This window comes from Aotus nancymaae, unplaced genomic scaffold (assembly GCF_030222135.1).
Source record: "Aotus nancymaae isolate 86718 unplaced genomic scaffold, 86718_ANA_hifiasm-v0.15.2.pri h1tg000067l, whole genome shotgun sequence".
NCBI lineage: Eukaryota > Metazoa > Chordata > Mammalia > Primates > Aotidae > Aotus > Aotus nancymaae.
The window spans coordinates 5,580,658-5,608,628 of NW_026988482.1; the positions used below are offsets into that span (position 1 = coordinate 5,580,658).

Here is a 27,971-nt window from a genome sequence, read left to right on the forward strand (position 1 = left end):
CTTGGAGTGTTTTTGAATGAGATTCACACTGAAGTTGGTGAATTTTGAGTAAGCACATTGCCCTCCAGAATGTGGGTGGGTGTATGAGTCATGATTCTCCAGAAAGACAGAACCAATAGAAGACAGATAGTTGATGGAGGGATGGATGGATGGATGGACAGATAGATAGATGGATGAGAACGGATTCATTAAGAGAATTAGTTCACATGACTATGGAGGCAGAGAAATCCCACAGCCGGCCCTCTGCACCCTCACAGATGCACCCAGAAGGAATGCTTTACCACTTCTCTAGTCTTTTTTTTTTGAGATGGAGTCTCACTCAGTCACCCAGACTAGAGGGCAGTGGTGCAATCTCGGCTGGAGAGCTGCAAGCTGGAGACCCTTGGCCGTCCAAGTCCAAGTCTGAGTCCAAAAGCCTCAGAACCAGGAAAGCCAATGGTGTAACTTTCAGTTTGAGGCTGCCGAAAACCTGAGAACCTGGGAGGCCTCTGGTGTAAATCCCAATGCCAGAGAGCCTGGAGTTCTGCTGTCCAAGGGCAGGAAAAGAAGTGTCCCAGCTCTAGGAGAGAGAGACAGAGGAAATTTTTTTTTTTTTCTTTTTTAAGACGTGGTTTCACCATGTTGGTCATGCTGGTCTTGAATTTCCGACCTCAGGTGATCCACCCGCCTTGGCCTCCAAAGTGCTTGGATTACAGGTATGAGCCACCACGCCTGGCCAGGAAATTCTTTTCTCTCCTTTTTTTCTTCTGTCTGGGCCGCCAGCAGATTGGACGGTGCCCTCTCACATTGCGGGCAGATCTTTCCCCACTCAATCCACTGACTTACATGCCAGTGTCTTCTAGAAACACCCTCACAGATGCACCCAGAAGGAATACTTTACTACTTATCTAGTCTTCTTTTTTTTCAGATTATCGTCAGGCTTCTTTTTTTTGAGATGGAGTCTCAGTTGCCCAGGTTACAGTGCAGTGGTGCAATCTCAGCTCACTGCAACCTCTGCCTCCCAAGTTCAAGCAATTCGCTTGCCTCAGTCTCCTACCACCACGCCTGGCTAATTTTCATAATTTTAGTAGAGATGAGTTTTCACCATGTTGGCCAATCTGGTCTCAAACTCCTGACCTCAGGTGATCTACCCACCTCCGCCTCCCAAAGTGCTGGGATTACAGGCGTGAGCCACTGCGCCCAGCCCCAGCTTCTGAATAGGTCTTCCTTAATTTAGTCAAGCTAAGACCCGGAGTTAACCTTCACAATGTTCTTCATCCAATCATTTGAAGGCCTGAACAGAACAAAAAGATGGACCTCCGTAAGAAAGAGGAAATTCTCCAGCAGGCTGCCTGGGATTTCATCTGCAACATCAGGTCTCCCGGATCTTTAGCCTGCCAGCCTGCACTGCAGGTCTGGACTTGCCTTCACAAGCACACGAGCCAATTCCTTCTTTTATACATGTGTTCTCTCACTTTCTCTGTTGGTTCTGTTTCCTCTGGAGAACCATAACACAGCACCTTATTCAAATGATCAAAGTTAACATCACCAGTCACAGTAACTGACATGTACATCCTTCCAATGGGATATAGTGAGAATACAACGTCACTTATTTGGTGTACCTACAAAAGGTGCGTAACCTGAATTGATTGTGAGGAAGCAACAGTCAAACTGAGGGACATTCCACAAAAACAGTGGCCAGTGCTCACATGTGTCAGCATCACAAAAGACGAAAAGGAGAAACTACTCCCCATAGAACACTCTTAAAGGCTGGGAGTGGTGGCTCAAACCTGTAATCTCAACACTTGGGGAGGCTGAGGCAGGCAGATCACTTGAGGTCAGGAGTTCGAGACCATCCTGGCCAACGTGGTGAAGCCCCATCTCTACTAAAAATACAAAAATTAGCCAGGCATGGTGGTGCATGCCTGTAATCCCAGCTACTCGGGAGGCTGAAGCAGGAGAATCGCTTGAACCTGGGAGGCAGAGATTGCAGTGAGCTGAGATTGCGCCACTTTACTCCAGCCTGGCACCTAGCGACGGAGCAAGACTCTGTCTCAAAAAACAAAAACAAAAACAAAAAACCCACTGGTCATGGTGGTTTATGCCTGTAATCCCAACACTTTGGGAGTCGATAAGTTGGGTGGATCACCTGAGGTCAGGAGTTTGAGACCAGTCTGGCGGCCAACGTAGTGAAACCTCGTCTCTACTAAAAATACAAAAATTAGCTGGGCATGGTGGCAGTGCCTGTAATCCCAGCTACTTGGGAGGCTGAGGCAGGAGAATCACTTGAACCCAGGAGGTGGACTTTGCAATGAGCTGAGATTGCGCCATTGCTCTCCAGCCTGGGCGATGAGTGAAACTCTCAAAAAAACAAACGAAAGACTAAAGCGAACTATGAACTAAATGCAACCTGTGCTCCCGGATTGGATCGGAGAGGGGCGTATCTATAAAGAACATTTTGCAACAATTAGTAAAATTGGTTCCTAAAATTGGTTTCAAAATTGCAATTAGTAAAATTGCAACAATTAGTAATAGTAAATGTAGTCTGCATAGTAGTATTGTTGTACAGTTAAATCTCTATTTTATGTAAGAGTGGGTCCTTGTTCTTAAGAAACACAAACTGGGCTGGGCATGTTAGTTCACACCTGTGGAAAGGTGGTCACTGCCAGGACCTTTGTAAACCCAGAACTTTGTGAGGCTGAGGCAGGTAGATCACTTGAAGTCAGGAGTTCAAGACCAGCCTGGGTAACATGATGAAACCCTGTCTCTACTAAAAAAACAAAAATTAGCCAGGTGTGGTGGTGGGCGCCTGTATTCTCAGCTACTTGGGAGGCCAAGGCAGGAGATCACCGGAACCAGGAGGCAGAGGTTGCAGTGAGCTGAGATCGAGCCACTACACTCCAGTGTGAGCGAAACAGCGAGATTCTGTCACACACACACACACACACACACACACACACACACACAGGCTGCGCAAGGTGGCTGACACCTGTAACCCCAGTACTTTGGGAAGCCAAGGAGGGAGGATCCTTTGAGCCCAAGAGTTCAAGACTGCAGTGAGCTATGATTGTGCCACTGCACTCCAGCCTGGTTGACAGAGTGAGACCCTGTCTCTGGAGGAAAAAAAAAAAAAAGAAAAAAGAAAGAAAAGAAAAGAAACAAACTGAAGTGTTTAGGGGTAAAGAGGTATGATGTGTAAAACTTAATTTGAAATGGTTCAGAAAAAAAATGCTTTCTTTGCAACTTCTGTAGAAGTTTTGAAGTTATTTTCAAACACAAAGATTAAAAATTAATTGCTTAAAGGTCAGGCACAGTGGCTCACACCTGTAATTCCAGCACTTTGGGAAGCCGAGGCAGGTGGATCACCTGACGTCAGGAGTTCAAGACCAGCTTGGTCAACATGGCGAAGCCCCATCTCTACTAAATATAGAAAACTTGGCTGGGTGTGGTGGCGGGTGCCTGTAATCTCAGCTACTAGGGAGGCTGAGATTACAGGAGAGGCAGGAGAATCGCTTGAACCCAAGAGGGGGAGGCTGCAGTGAGCCGAGATCGCACCATTGCCCTCCAGCCTGGGAGCGAAACTCTGTCTCAAAAAACAAATTTGCTTAATTGTGTGACATCTTTTGTGAGGGGAGGGACCTACCACTGTCTTGTTTTTTGCTGTAGTTCCAGCTCTATCACATCGTAGGCTTCAACAAGAAGTATTTCTTGAGTGAATGAATGAATGAATGAATGAACTAAACCACCTTCCAATTTGGGTTTCAGGCAGGGGCTGGAATTTTGGAAGTCAAGCTTTAGACAGCAAGAGGCAAAATTCCTCTCTTTCTCTAGGTATAACTCTTCTGGAGATCCAATCTGAGAGGGTAGATCATCTAATCTTGGGGAAACCAGACCTCTGGACTCCAAGGGCTGACAGTCAGCCCAGAAGCAAGAGACATCAGGTTGTGCTTTGCAACAGGAAGACCTGGCTGATGCCATTTTCTAAGTCAGTTCCCTCAGGTGCACCCTATTCCCCACATCACCACCACCCTTGGTTAAGGTTTTTTTAAAAAAATCTTTAATTGTTATGGAGACAGGGTCTCCTTATGTTGCCCAGGCTGGTCTCAAACTCCCGGGATCAAGGGATCCTCCTGCCTTGGCCTCCCAAAGTGCTAGGATTACAGGCATGAGTCACCATGCCTGGCCAGTTAAGATTTATTGACATGTTCTAGCCCTAGTCTGGGCAGTGGTATCCTGAGAGCCGAGTCTGCATCCTCCCACTTGGGCCAGATCAGAGGCAGGCCAGCATGGTGGTGGCTGAGGTCAGCAGACACCTGGACAGGGACCTTGGTGGCCACAATACATTATAAATATATAAAATATTTGTCAATTTAAAAATTAAAAAACTGTTTTCTTTTTTTTCGAGACAGGGTCTTGCTCTGTCACCCAGGCTGGAGTGCGGTTGCTCAGCCACAGCTCACGGCAGCGTCAACCTCCCAGGCTCAATCAATCCTCTCACCTCAGCCTCCTGAGTAGCTGAGGCTACAGGCATGTGCCACCACACTCAGCTAATTTTTAAATTTTTTGTAGAGATGGGATTTTGTCATGTTTCCCAGGCTGGTCTCGAACTCCTGGGCTCAAGAGAGCCTCCTGCCTCAGCCTTAATTAACTTTTTTAGTGACAGAGTCGGGCTCTGTTGCCCAGGGTGGAGCCACATCTGGCTAACTTTCTTTCTTTCTTTCTTTCTTTTTTAAGAGATGGGGTCTTGCTATGTTGCCTGGGCTGGTCTTGAACTCCAGGCCTCAAGAGATTCTCCTGCCTTAGGCTCCCGAAGTGCTGAGATTACAGTTATGAGCCACCAGCCGCCAGTTAAAAGCGTTTATAACATCCATTACTCTCTAATGCAGCACTTAACCTCCATCTACTGTAACTGCCTATTTGTCTGCCCTTGTCACTAAAGTGTGAGACTCTTCTAGGCAGAGGCTGTCTTTTCAGCTTAATATCCTCCTATCTGGCCTCACACCTGTAATCCTAGCACTTTGGGAGGCTGAGGCAGGCAGATTGTCTGAGCTCAGGAGTTCAAGACCAGCCTGGTAACATGATGAAACCCCATTTCTACTAAAAATACAAAATATTAGCCAGGCATGGAGGCACATGCCTGTAATCCCAGCTACTCAGGAGGCTGAGGCATGAGAATCGTTTGAACTTGGAAGGCAGAGGTCGCAGTGAGCCAAGATCACACACGGCACTCCAGCCTGGATGACACAGAGAGACTCTGTCTCAAGAAAGTCTATCATCTATCTATCTATCTATCTATCTATCTATCTATCTATCTATCTATCATCTATCTATATCTATAATCTATCCTCCTATGACTACCATGCAGCCCACCACCCAAGCCCCATGCTATCCCCCGGCCCCACCTCCTGGAACCTGGTTCCTGCGAGGTCCAGTGCTGTCCCCTTCCGCTCTTGGCTGCCATGCTGCTGCCTCACCACCAGAGGGCCGTCCAGCTGGACCTCAGAGACCCTTCTTACTACCTACTCCCACCCCAGATGCCAGGCAGCCAGCACTGGCTCCCCTCTCCCCCATCCTGCAGGATGCTGTATGCATTTTGTGGAGCCATTCACCTGTCTCTTCCTCCGTTGGCCTCAGCTAAGATGGCCTTCCTAGCAAGATCTCAGAGCTGGTCCAGCTTCCCAGCAAAGTCTGGCTTCTGCCAATGTGTGTGTCTGGTCTGTGATAGGGATGCTATCTTCCTGGGAGACTGTCTTACATCCAAGTTCTTCTCAGGACCAAATAGAAGGGCCTCTTTTCCCATTTCCATGTGTCGGAGACCTCCCGAATGACTGCTCTCTGCAGCCTCATTTTTGTTTGAGGGCCACATGTACTCTTGGTTCATTTGTAGAAGGGGCAGAGCTCAAAGGGCCTGTGAAAAGGTGACCACTGCTTGGACCTTTATGGGGCCCTCAGGGCCAGGGCTTGTCCCACCTGAGGCCCTGGATCAGCTGGAGAAACCATCAACCCATCCACTGTTTCTTCTCAGGCCTGAAAGAGGGACCCTCGTTCAGGATAAAGCTGAGAACAGACTCAGTAGAGAAAAGAGGAGAGGTCAATGGAACTACCACCCTGACAGTATGGAAAACGAGCTGGGACCCAGCGGGAGCTCCCTCTGTGTGGGGCCATGTAACTGTGTCTGTGCTCCCTGTATCATTCCTGTGCGTTTCCACCCGCCTGGGAAAAGGTCACACTCTCTCCATGCTAAGTAGGGTGAGCAAGGGAGAAAGTTGGCATTGGGGGCTCAGATGCTCAAGGAGGCAGGGATTCCCTAGGGGGATAATCACCGGTGAGAGTGATTGCAATCAGAAGCATAGAGTTCATGTGGAGGAGTGAGAACCATGGGTCCGGCTTGAAAGCCCACTTCCTACTGGCCGTCCTCCACCCTAGCTCTCCCCAAGCTCTCCCTGCAGAATCTCAGTGTGGCATCTGTAAAAGAGCTGACATGGATGACCCCCAAACGTGGTCACCTCCCCTCACTTCCCCAGGGCTCTCAGACTCCCTCGGGGGTCTTGGGAGAGGTTTTATGGACCTTCCTATTTTTTGACAGCATAACACTGTCAAGCACACGAAAAGTCTGCCAATAACAAGGGCCCCTCTGACAAGCAGGGATATTTTCTCAGGGTGGGGGTCACTGCTATGAGGGGCAGTCTTCAGGCTGGAAGACTTCACTCCCAAGGCCCACGCAACCCAAAAAAACCAAGGGGCTAGAGCCTGAGGGAGCCATCCTGCACACTCTCCCAACCCAGCAGAAGTTGGGAGTTGGCACTGCAGCGATGCCAAGGCTGGCTGCTTGGGGGTGGGAGGAAGTCGCTGCAGTGATGAGGAATCCCTGCTTGGAGTGAGTGGCCACTGAAGTGACTGCATGGACTGGAAGTACCTGCAGGGATGGGGGAGGTTTTCTGCAGTGATGAAGAGCACTTTGCAAAGGAAAGGGGCTGGCTTTTGAGGGGCAGAGTTCTGCGACGGTGGGGATGCGGCGCTGGGGTTCGCTGCAGTCAGGAGGGAGGGTCTCGGCAGCTATGGGAAGCCACTCAAGGCAGGGGGTGGGCTGGGCTGGGGAATGGACTGCCGTCGTGATAATGGGATAGCTGGGGTCGCAGCGGTGCGGGTGGCACTTGCAGGATGCCTTATTCCTGAAGAATGGAGAGGGTGGGGTCTCTGAGGCCTTGGTCCCGCAGTGACAGGGATCCGTGCAGCGGCGGGGACGCGGTCCCTGCACTGCGGTGCCCAGTCTGGCTCGGGCTGGCGCGGCTGGCGCGGAGGCGGTACCGCGCCCGAAGGAGGGGGGAGCGCCAGCCCCGCCGCAGCAGCAGCAGGCGGGGCCACGGCTGGTGGAGGGACCGCCTCTCGGAACGGGGGCGGGACCACCGCCGGCTGGACCCGCGGCCCTGCGGGGACTCAGAGCCGCTGCAGCCCGAGTCGCGAGCTGGCGGCTGGCAGGTGCCGGGACCGAGGGCCACCCGGGGCGCAGAGGCGGCACCACCCACCCGGATCCCGTGGGCGCCCAGAACTCCGCGGAGGACGCGACGGTGAGGCTGAGGCGGCCACAGGGACTGGGGCGATCCCCAGAGCCAGCCCGCGGCATCCTCTGCGCGGGCCGCGGCGCCTGCAGCCGCCCCCTCCTCCCACATCAGCTCTGCCCGGGTGGGGAGTGGAGCCCTGGCGGCTCCCGCGGACTCTCCGACCCGACACCTCTCCCGGGCTTGCCTCCCAAAGACCCCCCTCTCTTCGCCTCCCCAGCTCGCTCTTCCCACCCCAGCCCCCTTCCTCTCCGGCCAGCACCCCCATCGGATGAGGGACCAGGGAGGGAAAGACCGAGGCCCTTTCGGCGCCCCCTCCACCCCGCCCCCGCGGTCCCTCGCAGGACTGGGGACCTCCGGGGGGATTCGGGCCCTTTAAACCTCCGCCCTCTCGGAGCATCTTCCTTCTCCACCCGCGCCGTTTCCGACAGCTGGCGGCCGCGGGGAGCCCCGGGGGGCCGGCAGGTACGAGGGTGGCGGCGAGGCTGGGAGCGGGCAGGGGAACAGCTGTGGCCGCCCCCACCCGGGGGAGCTGCGGTGGGACTGCCGGGCGCCCGAGCGCTCGTTAATCATTCACCCTCCGCGGCCCGCGCCCCCGCCGCACTCCGCCCTGGCTGCCCAGGTAACGCGCGAGGATGCCCCCCTCCCCACCACGCCCGCACCCCCTTATCTCCCCCGCCACCTGTCGCCCGCAGGAGCCCCCGCTCGGCCTCGCGCCCCGGCAGGCGTGTCCCGGAGCTGGAGTGAGACTCTCGCGCTGGCCTCTGGAGCGCGGGGTGGGCGCCGCGTCCCCCTGCGCCCCGCTCCCCGGGCGCGTTCCCGCAGGGCCGGCCCCCCGGCGCCATGCCCGGTCTGTACTGCCCCTCCAGCTGGACGCCGCTGCCGCTCACGGACTCCTGGGTCCGGGCCTGCGCCAACGGCCCCTGCCTCAGCGTGCGGGCCCGGCTCACCTACCGCAACCCGCAGCCGCAGCCGGTGGACGGTGAGGCCCGGGCGGGGCGCAGGCGGGGCGGCGCGGGGAGGGAGGGCGCAGGGCGGGCGCCGGGCGGGGTCCGACGCCGCCTCCGACGCCCTCCCCAGGCGTGTTCGTGTACCCGCTGGCCGAGGCCGAGGTGGTGTCCGGCTTTGAGGCCGAGGCCGCCGGACGGCGCGTCTCCTTCCAGCTGCAGAGCCGGCGCCGCTCGCAGGCCGCCTGCTGCCGCGCGCTGGGCCCCGGGTTGGGGACCCCGACGCCCCGCCGCTGCGCGCAGGGTGAGTCCCGCGCGGCCGCACCCGCGCTCCTGCAGGCCGGGCGCAGCTCGGGCTCCCGCACCCGCTCGGCCACCGCCCCTCCCCCGCCTTCCTCCAGGCGCTGCCTTGTGCATTCATTGGCTCATCCCGGAATTCAGCAGTCCTGGGCTGGGCACCTGACCTGCGCCAGGTGCTGGGAGAACGTGGCCCAGAGGTTCCCAGGCAGGGAGACAGACACAGCAGGCAGCACAGGGTTTGCGGGGGCGCACAGGGGACCGGTCTCTCTAGGGGGCTGCAAAGGGAGCCTTCCCCCCATGGTCCCCTCCGGCCCCTTACCTTTCAGGCTGCACACCTCAGCCCGGCCCCGCGGGCTAGTGGATCTACTGTAGACTCCTGGGCCCAGCAGCCACGGCCCTCCCTCTCACCCCGTTCCGTCCCTCTCCCCGTGATCCCACACACCGGGTACCGCCCCACTGGCCAAACTGACTGACAGGTCCCTTCCCACCTCTCTGCTCTGTCCTCCCATCTTCTATAGAGCAAATTCGTACTTGTCCTTTAGATCCACTGAACGTCACTCCCTGGGAAACCCTCCCCGACTCCCCCACAAATAATTAGCTGCACTGTTTCCTGGCTCCCCCGGCCTTTTGTGCCCCCTCATTACGGCACTTACGTGGGGGAGTCGTTGTCACAGATGGGCATGTCTGTCTCCCGCTGGAGCACCTCCAAATCCCAGCACCTCACACAGACCCTGGCGCTGCGAGGCCCAGCAAGTGTCGGGGGAAGGGACGGAAGCCCAGCCCTGTGCTGCGTGCTGGCTTGTACCTAGTTCTTTCATTGATTCATTCATACGTTCCTTTGATTCCTGCCCATGGGATTTACAGTCCAGGTAAGAAGAGGAACGGAACCCAGTGGTGTTGAGAGTTGGCATAAGCCCAGCAGGGTAGAGGCTTATGGTTAGAGGCTAGAGTGAGCTCGGGCTGAGGACCCGGAATGTTCAGGAGGAGGTAGATGCAACATGTGACTGAAAGGATAGGACTCGGTTAAGTGGAGGGTCGAGGCAACTGCTCATCAGTAGGTTATAGTGGGTTATGACAATAGAATGCCCCCTATTTGTCGTGACTTACAGTTCACAATCGCTGGCATCACCTCCTTTGAATCCCTACTCTCCTTTGAGTAGTAGGTAATCCCAGCGTCGCTCCCCTTCCTCCTGTTATGACTGGTGAAAGCCATAGCAGGGGTCACTGAGTTATATGTTGGGTGCTTTGCATACATTGCCTCATTTGTTCCTCACCACAATCACATAGTTACTATGATCCCCACTTTATGGATGAGGAAACTGAGGCTCCTCAGTAGAGAGTTGCCAGAAGACTCAATTAGAGATCGCAGAGCTGGTATTTCAGACTTGCTGCTGTGCTCTCTCCACTGCGTCAGCTGGCTGGGATGGAAGCCCCTTTCCTCCTTTCCTTCCGTGTTTTTCCTCCTTTCAATTATTCAGCAAGTACTTATTGAAAGGATGAACAGCTGGTCATTGTGAGGAAGTGAGGTTCAGCAGGGCCGTGAAGGTGGGCTTGGGCCAGACCTCAGCGGTGGTGTACACAGCTGCCACTATACATGACTGGTCGCTGTTCCTTTAGCAGACCCACCAGTCCCCACATAAGCCCAGGAGCTAAATAAAACTGTGCGTGCAGTGTGCCAGTGGGGATTCATGTCCTCTAGCCTGCTTCCTGCTTCTCTTCTCCTGCCCGAGAGGAGTAGAGAATTCGGGAGCCACCTTAGTGGGCAGTGGGGGAGCCCTGGGTAATTCATGAGCAGGAGATTTATAAGCAGAGCGGGTCCCAGGCCACAGGGAGGTGGCTACCCGCAAGGGACGGTGGCCAGGGGTTGAATGGAAAGAGGCAGGCAGGGGGAGGGGGCAGAGGCTGTGGGTATCCCAGGACCTTGAGAGTGGACAGGACCCCTTCTCCTCAGCCTTCTATTTATTAGTAAGGATGTCACCGCGCTCTTGCCTGATGACAGCTGGACCCATCCACCATGAGCCTGCCTCTCTTACCATCGTTCATCTCATGCCTCCATCCCATGTCACCAGTGCGATAGCACAGTGCCAACACGCAAAGTCCCCCTTGCCCAGGCTCCCTGACTCCGTGCCTGCTCCCACCTCTAGCTTCCTCCCTCTGCTCAGCTTCCAGTGTGCTCTGACCCCGTTTCTCACCCATCATAGGTCATCTTGTCCTGGATCTGGCCCAGGCCCGGTCCACGTTGGTGCTGCCCACAGGCCTTATCGCCGCGGCTGGCACCATGACGGTGACCCTGCACAGCAGCCGGGAGCTGCCCTCAAGGCCTGATGGGGTGCTGCATGTGGCTCTGCCCACTGTGCTCACCCCGCTGGCCCCGCCGGGCCTGCCAGGCCCCCCCAGGCCTCCGGGGCTCTGTGACGACAGGTTGGGCCTATGGTGATTCTCTTCGTCCCTTCCTCGGCTTCTCTGGGTCTAGTGCGGGTGAGGGGGCATTGGAGGGTACCCCAGGGGATGGGAAGGGTGAAGAAGGGCTGAGGCCAGTCAGCTGGAGGGGTTAGAGGCCTTCCCAGTGGCCCAGTGACCCTCCTCGTGCTCCCTTCCAGCCCCACCAGCTGCTTCGGGGTAGGCAGCCCTCAGGAGGAAGGGCTGGCCTGGGAGGAGCCGGCTGCCCCTCGGGACGTGTTCTCAGGTCCTGCCCGCTGCCCTGCCCCATATACCTTCTCCTTCGAGATGCTGGTGACTGGGCCATGCCTGCTTGCAGGTGGGTGCATCTGGCTGGCCTGGCCTCTTTCCAGATGCCCACTCCTCCCAGTGTAGTGACTGGAAGGGAAATGAGGCTCAGGGATGGGAGGAACACAGGACAAAAGGCAGGACCCTAAGACTCAGGAACACCCAGGTCACCTCTCCCCAACACACACATCCCTAATTTTATCAAGGCAATTTATTTCTATCCCATCCCACCCACCAGTGGGATGAAGTAGATTTTCCTTATGCAGAAGGTAGGGGGTGGATGCTAAATCGGCACCTGGCTGATGCATGGCTCTTCGACCAGCCAGAAACCCAGCTGGAATCAACTTCCCGGTCCATGAAAGCAGGCACATCCTCCCTTGTCCATCTGACCCCCTATAGAGCAGACTCTAAGAGCTGACTGAGTCAGCGGTGATCCGCCAACAGTTGCTGTCTCTGGGAAGGTGTGATGGCTGCATCTCCCCTTCCTGCCTCTATGTTCCTCAGGCCTGGAGAGCCCCTCTCATGCCCTGCGGGCAGATGCCCCCCCTCATGCCAGCTCTGCAGCCACCATCTGTGTCACACTGGCAGAGGGCCACCACTGTGACCGGGCCTTGGAGATCCTGCTGCACCCCAGTGGTGAGAGACTGGGGCACACCGTGGGCCAGCTCTGACCCGCTTCTGTATGAATGGGGGAAACATTTCTCAAGCACAGGTTTCCCGGCCCCAGCCAGATGGACTGAGTCATCTGTGAGGGCGGAGCCAGTGGTGCAGGAAGGCTGGACCTGCAGGCTCCTCCCTGACAGTGAATCTGGGCACTTGGGGTCCAGAGGCAGGGACTTCTTTGACAGGATTGTGTCCTCTCCTCTCAGAGCCCCATCAGCCACACCTGATGCTGGAGGCTGGCAGCCTGAGCTCAGCAGAATATGAGGCCAGGGTGAGGGCCCGACGAGATTTTCAGAGGCTGCAGCGAAGGGACAGTAACGGGGACCGGCAGGTACTGCCATAGGGGCCTGGCCCGGCCCCCGGTCTTGGCTACATTTGTGCATAAGGAACAGGCAAGCAGGTTCATGTTGGCATGGGAAGGGGGAGGCCTCTTTTCTCAGCAAGATCCCTCCACAGCTGCCACCCACCACCACAGAGGGCAGATGAGTATTGTCACTGGAAGGTCGATGTGAATCTCTCTGGGGTGTGACTCAGAGGACGGAGGCTAGGTCTGATATAGGCAGAAGACAGCCACCTGCCTTTATTCAAATTACTACCAAAAAATGTCCCTCTGGGTGGACCAGACAGAAAAAGGCCCCAGCACCAGTGCCGCTGTCCACCCGGAACAAGGTAGCACTAAGCCTTGCCCAGGCTGACTTGGGGCTCCCCTGCTCAGGTGTGGTTCCTGCAGCGGCGCTTCCACAAGGACATCCTGCTCAATCCCGTGCTGGTGCTGAGCTTCTGCCCCGACCTGAGCTCCAAGCCTGGACACCTGGGCACAGCTACTCGGGAGCTCCTCTTCCTGCTGGATGCCAGCAGCACAGCACACAAGGCCCGTGGGGCATGGGGTGGGCAGGCCTGGGGGCTGCGGGGGACAGTGGGGCTGCGGGGGGCCGGGGGCAGCCTCTCGAAGCCAGGAGTTACCTTGTTGCTTCAAATGCCATCTTCCAAAGGGGAAGCGCGTGGCAGCTCCTCAGGGGGATTCCCTTAGAGAGCAGCCCTGCTCCAGTCGCCAGGCAGACACTGTCATGCTCTCTTGCTCATATTCACGCACACGTGTTTCTCCAGGATTCCAAGAGCCTCTCATGCGTAGACTGGCACTCAGTCCACCCAGCCACAGGGAGACTCGAGTTTCACGTATACCTCCAGAGTCCCGAGCACGGTTTCTCACACTCGGGGCTCACTTGCACAGTCTTTCTCTCACATCCAGGGCCTCTCACTTGAATCACGGCCTGGATAAACCAAGCGATCCAGCATCCCTTGCTCTGTACCAGGGCCCCTGGGGCCAGCCTCACACTGCCCTCCCTGGCTCTCCACAGGATGCCATTGTTTTGGCTGTGAAGTCTCTCCCGCCCCAGACGCTCATCAACCTGGCTGTGTTTGGGACGTCAGTGGAGCCACTCTTCCCAGAGAGCCGGCCTTGCAGTGACGTGAGTGTGGTCCAGGGATCTGGGGGCCTTCCAGAGAGGTTTCAGCCCAGTGCATCCCAACCTGTGCCTTCTCTCTCCAGGACGCTGTGCAGCTGATCTGCGAGAGCATTGAGACCCTGCAGGTTCCCAGTGGGCCCCCAGACGTGCTGGCTGCACTGGACTGGGCCATGGGGCAGCCGCAGCACAGGGCCTACCCTCGGCAGCTGTTCCTGCTCACTGCAGCCTCACCCATGGCCGCCACTACCCACCGAACCCTAGAGCTCATGAGGTGGCACAGGGGGACAGCCAGGTATGGGATGGGCAGAGCCAGATGCCTAAGATTGAGCCCCCATAAGGCTCCTGAAGGTCATAGCTGCTTCCTTTCCTTCATCAGATGCTTCTCCTTCGGGCTGGGGCCCACCTGCCACCAGCTGCTCCGGGGTTTATCTGCCCTCAGCAGGGGCCAGGCCTATTTCCTGAGGCCTGGGGAGAGGCTGCAGCCCATGGTGAGTTTGAGCCTGGGCCCTATTCCCTATACCTGAAAGTCTTTCTCCCAAGTTACACATCAAGTCTGAAACAGAACTCAGGCAGGCCAAGGGGGCTCCTGGCACCCTCACCAGGCCGTCTCCCCATTTCCCCACTCCCATCAGGGGAAGAGCTGTTGGTGCTACAAAGGCCAAGCGTGCGGGAACACTGCCTCTGACCACCCTCTGAATCTCATTTAGTCCTGGGACTGAGCCTCATCCTGTCTTGCCCCATCCATGTGGCAAAGCTCAGGCCAGGAGACAGACCAAGCCCTGAGGACCGAGCACTCAGTTCCCTGCTCGTTCCTACCCTCATTCCTTCTCCTGACCCCAGCATGGCCCTGTGCCCCATCAGCTCAGGGGCCGGGAAGATGGCATTGGGGAAGGGCAGCCTTCCTGCTCTGTCTGGCCATATGCCACCTCTTTCCCTCCCTCTGGCCACTCCCCACAGCTGGTGCAGGCTCTGCGGAAGGCGCTGGAGCCTGCTTTGAGTGACATCTCTGTGGACTGGTTTGTGCCCGACACCGTGGAGGCACTGCTGACGCCCCGGGAGATCCCAGCACTCTACCCTGGGGACCAGCTGCTCGGTTACTGCTCACTCTTCAGGGTGGATGGCTTCCGGTCCCACCCACCAGGGGTAGGCCTGGGCTGGGGTGTGGTGGCGGGCCGGGGATGGCTGAAGTCCCCGAATCTCTTCCAAACCCTTCTTCCATTCTGTGTCTCTCTTTGCCAAGCTCCTCTACTATCCCCTAGGCCTCCACAGAGGTCACGCCCCGACCCCCTCATGGGGTCTTCCACTGAGTTGTCCTGCAAAGTGTTGCCCTTGAATTTACCCAAGGTCACTAAAGCACACAGCCACAGAAAACAGCGCCCGCATTGGCTACGAGGTTTCCACCAAGACTGTTGCTCATGACTTCACGTAGTCCCCTATAGAGAGCACCAGCAAACGTCTTTTCTGCGACATTCAGTGATGGATGAGCATAATCTAGGTGCAATCTCTAATCCCAGCTGTCACTAGCCATGTGATTTGAGCAAGTCACTTCACCTTGCTGACCCATTTCCTCATATGTAAATGATGTTTTTCACAGGTGGTTGTAATCAGGGGTTGACACAGTAGGAGCTGGAGACGTGGTAGTTATTTTGTAATGAAAAGCCTTATCTCTTTAAAAGAACTAAGCCTGCTTCCCCCTTTTTGGTCTTGAGAGCTGTATCGCAGACTTTTTTTTTGCCTGGCTGCCAGGAAGCTCAGGGTCAAACTTAAAGCTCAGCTTCCCAGTAGCTCTGTTAACCCTTACGGTGAACACGTTTGCTTCCTCCTTCTTTAGAACTGGTCTTTCGTTTCTGGTTTATTAGCTTTATTGCCTCTTGCTGTGAACCATCTAAAACTCCCATTTGGAAAGAGATAGTCTGTACCTGCAGTTAATTTTTTCCCGATGATATTCTCTCTAGGGCCAAGAGCCTGGCTGGCAGAGCTTGGGCGGGTCTGTGTTTCCATCCCCAGAAGATGCCCCATCTGCTGCCAGCCCTGGCACTGAGCCCACTGGCACCTCGGAGCCACTGGGAACAGGCACTGTGTCAGCAGAACTGTCCAGCACATGGGCTGCCGGGGACTCAGAGCGGAGTGAGTGCCCAGGTGTTTGTGTGGCTGTGTTGGAGCAGGCACTGGGCAGGGTCAGGGCTGGGACCATTCTACTGCCTCCCAGCAGGTACTGACGCCCTGACAGACCCAGTCACGGATCCTGGACCCAATCCTGCCTCTGACACAGCCATATGGCGCCGCATCTTCCAGTCCTCGTACATTCGGGAGCAGTATGTGCTCACCCACTGCTCTGCCAGCCCCGAGCCAGGCCCAGGCTCCACAGGCAGTAGTGAGTCCCCAGGCTCCCAGGGCCCTGGCTCCCCCGAGGGTAGTGCTCCCCTGGATCCCCCTTCTCAGCAGGGCTGCCGCAGTCTGGCCTCGGGAGAACCTGCAGGCTCCCGTTCCTGTCCCCTGCCTGCACCTACACCAGCTCCATTCAAGGTAAGATCCAACCCACATTCATTCGCCTTGTATTCAGAAAATACTTATTTACCACCTGCTGTGTGCCAGCCATTATGCAGAGTTTACTATTAAGTCTAGCTAGAGAGAGAGGTGGGTAACTCTCCAACCATAATACTATGTAACAACCAGTGATGAGCACAAAGACATGTATTATGGGGGCTTAGAGAGGGTGACTAACTCTGCCTGAGGGAGTCAGGAAAGTCAGAGCCATATCTGGAAGACTAAGCACAAGTTAGCCATGCAGAGAGGGCGAAGACAGAAACGAAACACGGAGACAGGCGACAATCGAAGTGGGAAACGGAGTGGAGTGGGATGACACTGGGAGGGGCCAGGACAGAGGTCACTGTAGGCCATAAGGACTTGGCCTTCCCCATCATGGTGGTGAGCGGCCACCCAGGGTTTCAGACAAGGGGCATGGGCCAGCTGTGCACCCATGTATGATGGTCAGGGGTTCTGCATTCCTTGACCGGTGGCCCCCATATCTCACATGCAGGTGGGGACCTTGAGTACTGAGATGCTGGGCCGTCAGCACAGAGCGGCTCTGGCTGGCCGAAGCCTCTCATCCCCTCCAGGCCGGGCAAACCCAGTTCCCGGCCGACCCCGGAAACCCTCTCTGGGTGCAGCCCCAGAAGGCCCAAGTCCTGAGCCAGGCCAACAACTGGGACAGGGCCTGGATGACTCGGGTAAGTGCCGGATGGGGAGCCGGTTTCCCTGATGCCAAGGAGGCCTTGGGGAGGCGAAGCCCAGAGTACCACAGTGCCCATACCCCTGCTGTCTTGCTCCCCAGGAAACCTGCTCTCCCCAGCCCCCATGGACTGGGACATGCTGATGGAGCCACCCTTCTTGTTCACGGCTGTGCCTCCCAGTGGGGAGTCGGCCCCTCCAGCAGCACCTCCCCAGGCTCCACGCTGCCATGTGGTGATCCGGGGCCTGTGTGGGGAGCAGCCTATGTGCTGGGAGGTGGGTGTTGGGCTGGAGACCCTGTGGGGGCCTGGAGATGGCTCACAGCCTGCCTCACCTCCTGTAAGAGAAGCTGCCTGGGACCAAGCACTCCATCGGCTGACAGCAGCCTCTGTGGTCCGGGACAATGAGCAGCTGGCTCTCCGAGGAGGGGCAGAGACCACAGCTGACCGGGGTGAGTTGCTGGTGGGTCCAGTCAGGGCCCAAAGGCATGGGCAAAAAGCAGCAAAGGTAGAGGTCTGCGTGTTTGATAATTATACCTCACTTTGGTCACAAAGGATTTGAGGCTCATCGCACTGACAAGATAAAAAATTAAGCAGGGCAATAGGAAAAAGTAAAAATAAAAGGAAACTGAGAATAGGGTTATATATACACACATACATATACATATATATGTATTTTATATATATACACACATACATATATACATATATATAAAATACGTGTGTGTGTGTATGTGTATATATATTTTTTGTTTTCTTTTGTTTTGTTTTGAGACAGGGTCTCACTCTGTCACCCAGGCTGGAGTGCAGTGCCACAATCTTGGCTCACTGCAACCCCCAGCTCCTGGGTTCAAGCAATTCTCCTGCCTCAGCCTCCTGAGTAGCTAGGCACACGCCACCATGCCCAGATAATTTTTGTATTTTTAGTAGAGATGGGGTTTCACTATGTAGGCCAAACTCCTAACCTCGTGATCCTGCCTCGGCATCCCAAAGTGCTGGGATTATAGGCATGAGCGACCACGCCTGGCCGAGATGAAGTTATATTAAAGGTGCATGCTGTCAGGTTATATAATCTTACAAGGATGGGACCCAGAACTGACAAGCTTCCTAGCAGCCAGCACAGAGGGAAATGTGACCTTGTAACGATGCACAGCGCCCACAACATAAGAACAAATCTTTGTCATTTAGGAAAAGACTTAAAGTTGAAAGTTCATTTCCTCAGTTACCCTAGCCACATCTGAAGTACTCAACAGTTGCATGTGACTAGTGGCTACCACAATGGATCATGAAGAGAGAACATTTCCAAGTTCCATTAGTGCAGAAATATGTGGAGGAAAAGGTGCCGGTCAATGCTTCCTCTGGGCGGTGTCCAGAGTGCTGAATTGCTGGGCAGCCAGGGGTCCTTTGCTCTGCTGTGGATTGAAGGTTCAGCCTGGCCACTCTTGTCAAAGTTAGGGAATCTGAGCTGGTTCTGGGTCTAGCAAGGCAATCTACTCTTTAAGTTGATAGAGGGAGAAGCTGGAGAGAACACTACAACTTTTCCTATGAGCGCTCTGTAAAGGGTGGGTGTGGGGGTTCCACAGACCGTGCCTTGGTTCCACAGGCCATGCCCGGAAGTGCTGGCTTCGGGCCCTTCAGACAAGCAAAGTCAGTTCTGCCCCCTCCTCCTTCACTTGCCCTGTGGCCGTGGATGCTGCCACTAGGGAGGTCCTGCCCGCGGCCCTGCAGGTGTGCAGCTCAGGTAGGGGCCTCTTCTGGTGACCTCTCAGGTGCAGCTCTCACCTTACTGGCCACCCTCCTGGACAAACCTGACTCCTGCTCCCTGTGCCCCTGCAGAGCCAGCCGAGCCCCCTGGAACCCCTCCCGCCTCTCACAGCCGTCTAGATGCAGCTCCTCTGCCCGCTGCTGTCTACTCTAAAGGTAACACCCAGAGGTAGGGAAAGGGCAGGGGCACCTGGCTGACTACCTGCTGGCACTGACAGTCCCCACCGCAGGACTTCAGGGAGGCTCTCCAGCGGGCGCCTGGGACTCCGACCAAAATGGCAACTCCAAGTGTGCTTTGGGGGACTTTGCTGTTCCCACGGAAGGGCCTCGCCGCCCACCTCCCCATCCGCCCTCTCGGCTCAGCCTGGGCCGCCGGCGCAAACTCTGCAGCCCTGACCCAGGCCTGGCCAACAGTGAAGGCAGCGACCACGACTACCTGCCCTTGGTGAGGACTCGGGAGGTGGAGGGTGGCGCCGCCCGGCCGGGCGCTGTCTCAGCACGCTTCTCCCCCCACCTCCTCTCTCCTCAGGTGCGGCTCCAGGAGGCGCCAGGCTCCTTCCGCCTGGACGCGCCCTTCTGCGCCGCTGTGAGCATCTCGCAGGAGCGCCTCTGCCGCGCCTCGCCCTTCGCCGTGCACCGCGCCAGCCTCAGCCCCACTTCAGCCTCGCTGCCCTGGGCACTTCTGGGCCCTGGTGTCGGCCAGGGTGACAGTGCCACGGCCTCCTGCAGCCCATCCCCCAGCTCGGGCTCCGAAGGTCCAGGCCAGGTGGACAGTGGGCGGGGCTCAGACACAGAGGCCTCGGAGGGGGCGGAAGGACGGGGCGCCGACCTGCGGGGCCGGACCTGGGCCACTGCCGTGGCGCTCGCCTGGCTGGAGCACCGATGCGCAGCTGCCTTCGGCGAGTGGGAACTGACAGCGGCCAAGGCTGATTGCTGGCTGCGGGCCCAGCACTTGCCTGACGGCCTCGACCTGGCCGCCCTCAAGGCCGCAGCCCGGGGGCTCTTCCTGCTGCTGCGCCACTGGGACCAGAACCTGCAGCTACACCTCCTGTGCTACAGCCCCGCGAACATGTGAGGGCTGCCCGCTGTTGCCTGGGCTGACGCCCCACCACACACATTAACTCACTGCCGCCCAGGGCTGGCGTCTCGGTGCTGGGAAGGGGTAGGCTGGTGCCAGCCTGTCCCCCACTGCTTCTTCCTCCCTCCCTAGAACCCTCTTACCCCCACAAAAAGTGCCTGCCTGTGCTCTCTCCCGCTCCTCCCACCCCACTCCCCGTCCCCTCCATCCTCTGAGCTCCCTGCAGCACAGTGGAAGGGCAGAGAGCCACAGCCCCCAAATCCTATGCAATAAAGTGCCTCTTAGGACTGCTCGAGAGAATTCTTTATCTGCCCCATACATGCCCCTCACAGCCGGGTCCAGGCAGCAGCTGCCCCTACCTCCGTGTAGGCTGCACAGAGGTGGACTTGGCAAGGTTTATGTGGATGGGAACAGAGTCCATCCCCCGCCAGGTCCTGAGAGTGACTGAGGGAAAGGGGTGGATTTCAGTGGGCTCTCTTGCTGTGTTGGGTGCTCTTGGGGAAAGGCTGCAGGCCCAGCCAGAGCTGCAGCAGGATGACAGCATGGCACACGTGCAGGGCCGCAGAGCTGCAGGGTGTGGAGGGGTATGTGTTCCAGGAGAGCTCGATGAGCCCCAGCACCAACAACCTGGAGATGAGAAATGGGTTCCAGGTTTCGTCTGGTTTCAGACCTGCAGACCTTCAGCTCCACGTGCCCCAAACACAACCCCCTCAACAGCGACTCCCTATCCCCTCCCACTCCCCCAGGTTGTCCCAGCTGGTACCTGAGCAGGTGTGTGAGCCAGCGTGCAGGCGTGGCCCACAGGAGGTAGGGCAGTGTGTGGAAATACCAGACGTAGAACTGGTAGTGGAGGGAGCGGCTGAAGCAGATGCCAATGAAGTTGGAGGTGAAGAGGGTAGAAACGATCTGTATGCGGTGGTCAAGGCCAAGGGCAGGAGCAGAAGGGCAGGAGTGTGTGTGGGGGGGTGTCCCAAAACAGAGGGGCAATTGTTTTTAAGTCACATAGCTCCCTGGCTCTGCCATTCCTAGATGCATGCCTTTGCGCAAGTTTATTAACCTCTCCAGACCTGCTCTCAACTGAATATGGAATGTGGAGACAGTAATACGTAGGGCCAGAAGGGCTTGTGGGTTTGAACCCCTAACTTACTGGCTGTGTGACCTTGGTAAGTTACTTAACTCATGAAGTCTTCATTTTTCCATCTGTGCAATGAGGATAGTAAGCATAAGTGTACCTCCCTATCTCAGGCTCTCTGTGAGCTTTAAATGTTAGAACATATGTAAATCTCTTACAATAGTATCAGGGAGAGGTACTCATAAGAGTAGCTCATATTTAGAATTAAGAGTCAAATATATAAAATGAAATAAAAAGAAAGAAAAAATAAGCAAAAAAAAAAAAAGAATCAAATATATTTCAATAGGTAAAATGCTCAGCACAGTGGTGCAGAATAGGAGTTCTAGGACTGGGCTCCCCTTCCCTCACCCAGGTCACCAGCCATCAGGGATACCTGACCAGGACCCTGTCAGCATCTAGAGAGGGCAAGACTTACCTTCCCACGATTTAAAGGATATGGTTGGGTGTAAGGGGCTGGGGTGGAACCTTCCTTTTGGAGGGATCCCTCAGCAGCGACAAGATACTTTCCCCTGTGCTGGGAAAAAGCCATTCAGACAGTTATCAAGTCCCTGTTGTAAGTCAAACTCTAGACTCACCCCATGAGCTCATTAACACTTCCTCCAAGTGGCCCCTAAGGCTTAGGCCCTTCGCTCCTTCCCCCAACTCTGCCCACGGCACTGCCATCTTCTCTCACCTGTGCCACCTACAGAGAGCAAACAGCAGGAGCAGGGTGAGGTGGGCAGCCAACAGGGCCAGGTGGAAGGCTCGATGCAGGAAGAGAGCCTCCGGGAGGAAGCGCCAGTTCACTGTCCAGCGGAACAGAAACTGGCGGCCAAGGTCAAAGGATCGGGACAGGTAGCCGACAGGGTTCTCCAGCAGGAAGGGTAGTCCCAGCGCCACCTGAGGACCAGCGTGATGTCAGCACAGCTGCCAAGGCTCCTTCCTAACGACCGGCTTTCACGCTCCTCATTGAGGAGAGCGAGCTGGGTGTAGGCTTTGGAGTTTCCCCAATTCCCACCAGAAACAGCAGGAAAAACACGCCCCCTGCCCCCACCCCAGGCCAGAGCTTGGGGCCAAAGAAGCTCAGAGGCAGGGGCTCAGAGGCAGGCCGTAATAGTGCTTTAAGGTGGGGATTCACCAAGTGACAAATGGGCAAAGCCAGGAAGGCTCTCAGAGGCCAGGCACAGTGGCTCATGTCCGTAATCCCAGCACTTTGGGAGGCCAAAGCGGGAGGACTGCTTGAGCCCAGGAGTCCGAGAGCATCCTGGGCAACATACTGAGAGCCCATCTCTAAACTTCAAATTAAAAAAAATAAAAAGGCTCTCAGACACCATCAAATGCAATACCCTATTTTACAGCTACGGAAACTGCAGCCTAGAGATAGCGGCTTCCTAGCTCAGAATCAACTCCAAAACCTGGCCTCTTGGCTTTGAGGGAGTCTCAAGGATAGATCCCCTCAATCAAGACAAGTGGCCTCTCCTTGATCAGAAAGAGGAAGGGTGAGGTGGGGGTACCTGAAGGCCAGCACAGATGCCCAGCTTGGGGAGGGCCCCACGGAAGCCAAACTGTGTGAGGAGAAGAAACAGTAACCCAGGGGCGAAGAGCAGCACATTCATCTTCACAGAGACTGCCAGGCTGAGGTAAGCAGGGGAGAGGAAGGGTGGAGATCAGCTCCAGGGCCAGGCACATCAGAGCCAAAGACATACATCGCACCATCAGCACAGCAACCTCCCCCCGCCACCGCACCGGCAAACTCCAGGATGGGGCCTACACTCACAACTGCTAGAGGGAAGAGCCTGGAGTGGGCAGGGGGCAGATATGTCGTCTCTATGCCTGGGCCGAGTGAGCATACACTGAGCATTTAGAATGTGAAGGACTAATTCCAACAATGAGAGCTGTCTGGAAGACAGGATGGAAAGAGGCATGTGTGTGTGCGGGGGAATGGCAGGGCAGAAGCTTTCTATAGAACCCGGACTTGCTTTATGGAGCCCTGAGGGACCCATGCTGTCTGGCTACTCCTTTACTCCCTCTGCTGCAGAAAATTGGGAAGGGATGGCAATGCAGACGTGAAAGAGGGGGCCAGAAGGAAGGGGTGTTGACCTGAAACAGCAGCAGCCCCAGCCCCAGCGCTGGGCCAGCAGGAGGTTGATACTGAGGAAGAGCAGCACCATGGCCACTGGGTCATTGAAGAGCCGCAGCACAAAGATGGAGTGGACACGGTAAGAGGCGCAGCACATGAAGAAAAAGACGAAGGGAGGCACCTGAAGGGTAAACACAGTAAGCAGCAAGGTCAGCTCGGCAAGCCTGAGCCATTCCCGCCACCCAGCCCTCCCAGGCTGGGGCCCTCTGGTAGCATGACTCACCTTGCAGGTCTGGTGATAGATCAAGAAGACAAGCAGCAAAGTGGCCAGGTAGAGCACAGCAAAGATGTTCTGGGCCATGCGGATGTCAGTGCCTCGGCCAGTGGCATAGTACAGCCCCATAAAGATGTACACGAAACCAGCTGGGTACCTGGAAGATGAGAGGAAATGTGAGCCTGGGTCACACCACCCAGGCTGGTACCTCGCCAGCCCCTCATATCCTCCCTGAACTTCCTATCCCCACTCACACAAGTGGTCCAGTGTCACCCTGCAGCTGGGTATAGTCATAGGTTCCATTGATGACGCCTTCTACCTGAGCCATGTAGGCCTTCCAGTCAATCTCTGTGTCTGGAAGAAGACAAGATAATCTGGTTACTTCTGAGTCTAGAACTGTCTGCCACCCTCCCCATGCCTCCAGACCATCAAAACACAGACTTTCGGCCAATTCTCAGGGCTTCACTACCTCTGAATCTCTTTCTTTGACGTTATCTGGGTGGGCCCAGGCATCTCAAACTCATTTCTGTAAGGGAACTTGCGATCTTTCCTCTCACTCCAATCTGCTCCTTCCTGGGTTCCACAAATGGCACCATGCTCTTAGCTACCAGGTCACGAACCTGAGTAACACCTTTGATACTCCGTCCTCTCTCATTTCCAACCCTTAGTCAACACGCTCTGCCTGTTCTTCACCCTAAATTTCTCTATCTCATTCTTCTCTGCTACTACATACTCAAACTTGAGCATAAAGTAATCTCCAGCCTCAATGATTATACAATTGCCTGCTAGTTAGACTCCTGCCTTCTACTTCCACCTTACTAAAATATATTTTCCACTTTGCACCAAAGAGCTCTTCCCAAAATACAAATCATAACAGGCCTCTGCTTAAAACATTTCAATGCTTTCCCAAGACCCTTAAGATACAGAAAACTCTCTATTATACCCATTTTTAGAAGGGGAGCCTAAGAATTAATTAGGTTAAATGACTAGCTTAAGATAATTGAGCTAGGATGGTAGAGTTGGGATTGAAACCCTCACGGCCCCAAGTTCTTAATTATCATGCTTTCTTGAGACAGAGTTTCACTCTTGTTGCCCAGGCTGGAGTGCAATGGTGCGATCTTGACTCACTGCAAACTCCGACTAATTTTTGTATTTTTGGTAGAGACGGGGTTTCACCATGTTGGCCAGGCTGGTCTTTTTTTTCCCTTTTCTGAGACAGAGTCTCACTCAGCTGCCCAGGGTAAAGTGCAGTGGCGCAATCTCAGCTCACTGCAACCACCATCTCCCCAACCCAAACGATTCTCCCATCTCTAATTTTCGTATATCAGGAGAGATGGGGTTTCACCATGTTGGCCAGGCTGGTCTTGAACTCCTGACCTCGTGATCCGCCCACATCAGCCTCCCAAAGTGCTGGGATTACAGGCATGAGCCACCGTGCCCAGTCTAACTGGAGATTTTTTTTTCTTGCCTAACTAGAGATTTTTGATCGAGGATCCTCTCTGCCCAGAGCACTCCTTCCCCTCACCTTTTCCTTCTTTCCTTAACTAGCTAGTTCCTACCTTCCAAGGGTGGCTCTATGAAGCCTTCACTAACTACTGCAACCTGGCTTAAGTGACTTCCTATGCCCTTTATGGCATCCTGTCTTACCTGTCTTACTACTACCATGATGAATATGATAAATCATAATTGCCTGCTAACTTATTATCCAGGCCCTAGTTAGAAATGCATCTCTTACCACTGAACCTCTCTCTCTAGTAACCAGCATAATGCTAGGCATATAATAAGCACTAAATAAATATTTGTTGAATCAAGAGTCTTTAGCAAGAAAGCCAAGTGCCTTAAGCTTAGTATCTAGTTTCAGCCTGGAAAAGAGTAGCCAATAATGCCTAATGGACTCAAGCGGTCACAAAATGCCATCACTGAGAAGGGACATTCAAAGACCACAGAACTGAACACATGCAAAAAGCTGAGATGCAGGAGGGGACCTGAGGTGTCCAAAGCCACCAAGAAAAGCAGCAGCAGCAGCAGTACAATTTTGGCCCAAATCTGACTTCTAAACTGGTGTGCAGGCTGTAAGTTCAGTGCAGAAGGCCAATCTCTAGGGTCTCCACCTCTGTCATGTGGGCGGATTGAGATCCGGTTTTCTGTCGAGCAGGCTTGGCTCTCAGGTAAGGCATATGGATGGGTTTACAACTGATGAGTGAGTGGATGCAGAGTCTGGTTTTGAGTTCCAGGTCTGAGATCCAGTTTGGGTCGGGGGTTCAGGTCTCCCTCCCTCCCCTCCCCTCCCCCGCGGCGCACTCACATGCCACCCTGTGAATGACCCAGAAGGTGATGCCCACCTCCGCCAGGCAGAGGCAGGCGGCCACCAGCAGCGTGTAGCGCGGCTCCCGCAGCAGCAGGCGCCGCTCTTGCCAGGCGCGATGCAGCCATTGCCTGCAGAATCCCCATGCCTGGGCCGCGGAACCGGACCGGCCGCGTTTCCGCAGCCCAGCCGCCATCTTGACGGTGCGCCGCTTGTGTGGGCCCACCACCCCCGGAAACCCAAACCTTCCACACTTAGGTTCCGCTATCCGCGCCGGGCGTTCCACCAGGCTAAGCGCCGAGCCGAGTAGCCGGTCATCATTTACTCCACTAAAATGTACCTTTTCCACATTTATCTCCTCTGATGCACTCCACGCGCCTCCATAGGAGCAGGGACAAAGTCTTACTTCTTAGTTTATACCCAGCCCTGGGTACTCAGGCGTTAATGTAGAAAGAATGTCCAGAAAAGCAACATTCCTGCCTACCTACCCCGAGCCCCTCCAGCCAGCATTCTACTTCGCCTGTGTTGGGAACATCTGTGTTCACGCTGTCTCTCCAGGAGGGCAAAGCCCCTGTTCGCGCACCTCCTCCCTCCCCTTAGAGCCTTCCAGATACTCAAAATTGGCTTGGGAGGAAAAATGAAGCTTTCATTAATTTCAGACTTCTTAATACAAGTCATTCAAATTGAAAATATGAGAGAACGCAGTGATGAGCCTACGTGAGTCTGACACCATGAGTGTGGACCTAGGAAATGAGTGGGCAGTACAGCCGGAGGATTCAGGGACTGGACAACCGTTTTCCCAGCCGGAGGATTCTTCGAAGAGCGCTTAGGAAAGGACGGAAGTTCCACGTGTTTGTGTTGAGCAACTGCAGGTGGTGGGCGGAGACACCACGGCCCCGCCTTCTGCATCCTGCCTTCCGGATTGGCTGAAGTACCGGCGGCTCTGCCGGCCCCGCGGCTGAGAGCATGGCCTCTCCCGAGGCAGGTAGGGCGCAGCCCAAGTTACCCGAGCGGAACTGCGGGTACCGCGAGGTCCAGTACTGGGATCAGCGCTACCAAGGCGCGGCCGATTCTGCCCCCTACGATTGGTTCGGGGACTTCTCCTCCTTCCGTGCCCTCCTAGAGCCGGAGCTGCGGCCCGAAGACCGTATCCTTGTGCTAGGTGGGTAATCCGGCGCGGCCCCACCAGGTGGAGCTGGCAGGACCTGCGCCGCGTGGGCCTGGCCGGGTCCGCTTTTCTCCCGCCTGTCTACCGCTTTTAGAGGGACGCCCGAGTCGGGACACGAGATCCAGCTCCTTCAGAGTCCTGGCTGTATTTAGTCAAGGCAAACAGGAGTAAGAGGTTGTCGGTCCCGGTCCCTCAGGGTTTGAGCGTGAGGGGTATCCAAGATCCTGTCCAGACACTCGGGAGGCAGGCAGCCTTGGGGACTGGTTTGCTCAGAGGACCTAGTTCAAGTCCCAGCGCTGACTTGTGTAACTTAGGACACGTCATGAACCTGTTCTGAGCTTTAGATTCAGTTCTAGAAATGAGACTGCGTGGTCATGTTGGAGGCGGCACGCGCAGGCACCTCGAGAATGATGCCCAGTGCCTTCCTTTTTGCCCCCGGGCATTGGGACCCAGAGTCACCTAGAGAGAGTTAACGTCTGACTCTCAGCGCTATCTGAAACTTGGTCCTTTGCCTCCTGTGAAGTGAGAGTGAGAACAGCACCCTCTAAGGGTGGAGGGGAGATTGCTGCCCAGGGGGATGCGATTTCCCCAAAGGGAAGACGTGCTGGAGGAAAGTTAGGGCTCCGGGAAGTCCCGCTTTCCTCTTGGGGTTCTCTCCGACTGTCAACCTTGGAGGCGCTAGTGAAGTTTGAATGAGCAACAGCTTTTCTTCCAGTAGTCGTTTTTGCTTTGCTCTTTGTAAAAGCCTTTGTATGTTTAGGTGAAGTTTTGAATAAATATAAAAGATATATGTAATATATATGTAAGGTATAAATAACAAATCTAATGTGTGTGTCTCTTCCACTCAGTTTGAAAAATAGAACATTACTAGGGATAGAAAGAAAGTATAATTTAGTGGTTAAGAACTTGGACTCTGGACTGGGCTTATGGTTCACAGTCGTAATCCCAGCACTTTGGGAGGCCAAAGTGGAAGGATCACTTGAGCGCAGGAGCTCAAGACCAGCCAGGGCAACATAGTGAGATCCCATCTCTGCAAATTTAGGCTGGCACGGTGGCTCATGCTTGTAGTCCCAACACTTTGGAATACCAAGGCAGGTGGATCATTTGAAGTCAGGAGTTCAAGACCAGCTTGGCCAGCTTGGTGAAACCCCATCTCTACTAAAAATACAAAAATCAGCTGGATGTGGTGGCACGCACCTGTAATTCCAGCTACTCGGGAGGCTGAGGCAGGAGAATCGCTTGAGCCTGGGAGGTGGAGGTTGCGGTGAGCCAAGATTGCGCCACTGCACTCCAGCCTGAGCGACAGAAACCCTGTCTCAA

General features: G+C 55.3%; 3 protein-coding genes across 4 annotated transcripts in view; 2 read left to right on the top strand and 1 right to left on the bottom strand.

Annotated features, from left to right (window-relative positions):
* The first annotated feature begins 8,381 nt into the window (after positions 1 to 8,381).
* VWA5B2 (von Willebrand factor A domain containing 5B2) lies at positions 8,382 to 19,999 on the top strand. Of its 2 annotated transcripts, none has more exons than XM_064366870.1 (19): positions 8,382 to 8,520; positions 8,619 to 8,789; positions 10,987 to 11,218; positions 11,386 to 11,543; positions 12,017 to 12,148; positions 12,382 to 12,506; positions 12,891 to 13,046; positions 13,534 to 13,644; positions 13,725 to 13,933; positions 14,018 to 14,129; positions 14,599 to 14,784; positions 15,597 to 15,768; positions 15,851 to 16,167; positions 16,682 to 16,871; positions 16,976 to 17,323; positions 18,475 to 18,612; positions 18,708 to 18,791; positions 18,866 to 19,080; positions 19,165 to 19,999. In XM_064366870.1, exons 1-19 carry the CDS (start codon positions 8,382 to 8,384, stop codon positions 19,708 to 19,710), a joined length of 3,741 nt encoding a protein of 1,246 aa, XP_064222940.1. In that variant the 3' UTR covers positions 19,711 to 19,999. The 2 variants fall into 2 exon arrangements, with proteins under 2 accessions (XP_064222940.1, XP_064222938.1); XM_064366868.1 differs by having other exon boundaries at positions 10,987 to 11,206; positions 11,353 to 11,543; positions 15,854 to 16,167.
* On the bottom strand, positions 19,999 to 25,679 carry ALG3 (ALG3 alpha-1,3- mannosyltransferase). Its single transcript, XM_064366867.1, has 9 exons — positions 25,484 to 25,679; positions 23,433 to 23,532; positions 23,188 to 23,335; positions 22,925 to 23,085; positions 22,339 to 22,459; positions 21,519 to 21,724; positions 21,282 to 21,359; positions 20,477 to 20,620; positions 19,999 to 20,340 (listed from the first exon to the last, which is right to left on the bottom strand). Exons 1-9 carry the CDS (start codon positions 25,677 to 25,679, stop codon positions 20,178 to 20,180), a joined length of 1,317 nt encoding a protein of 438 aa, XP_064222937.1. The 3' UTR covers positions 19,999 to 20,177.
* A 747-nt stretch (positions 25,680 to 26,426) lies between these two features.
* Positions 26,427 to 27,971, top strand: part of ECE2 (endothelin converting enzyme 2) — a 41,370-nt gene continuing 39,825 nt past the window's right edge. Inside the window, exon 1 of the mRNA XM_012457376.3 lies at positions 26,427 to 26,645. Coding sequence (XP_012312799.1) covers positions 26,450 to 26,645 — 196 coding nt within the window. The 5' untranslated portion in view covers positions 26,427 to 26,449. The remainder of the gene's footprint in view (positions 26,646 to 27,971) is intronic.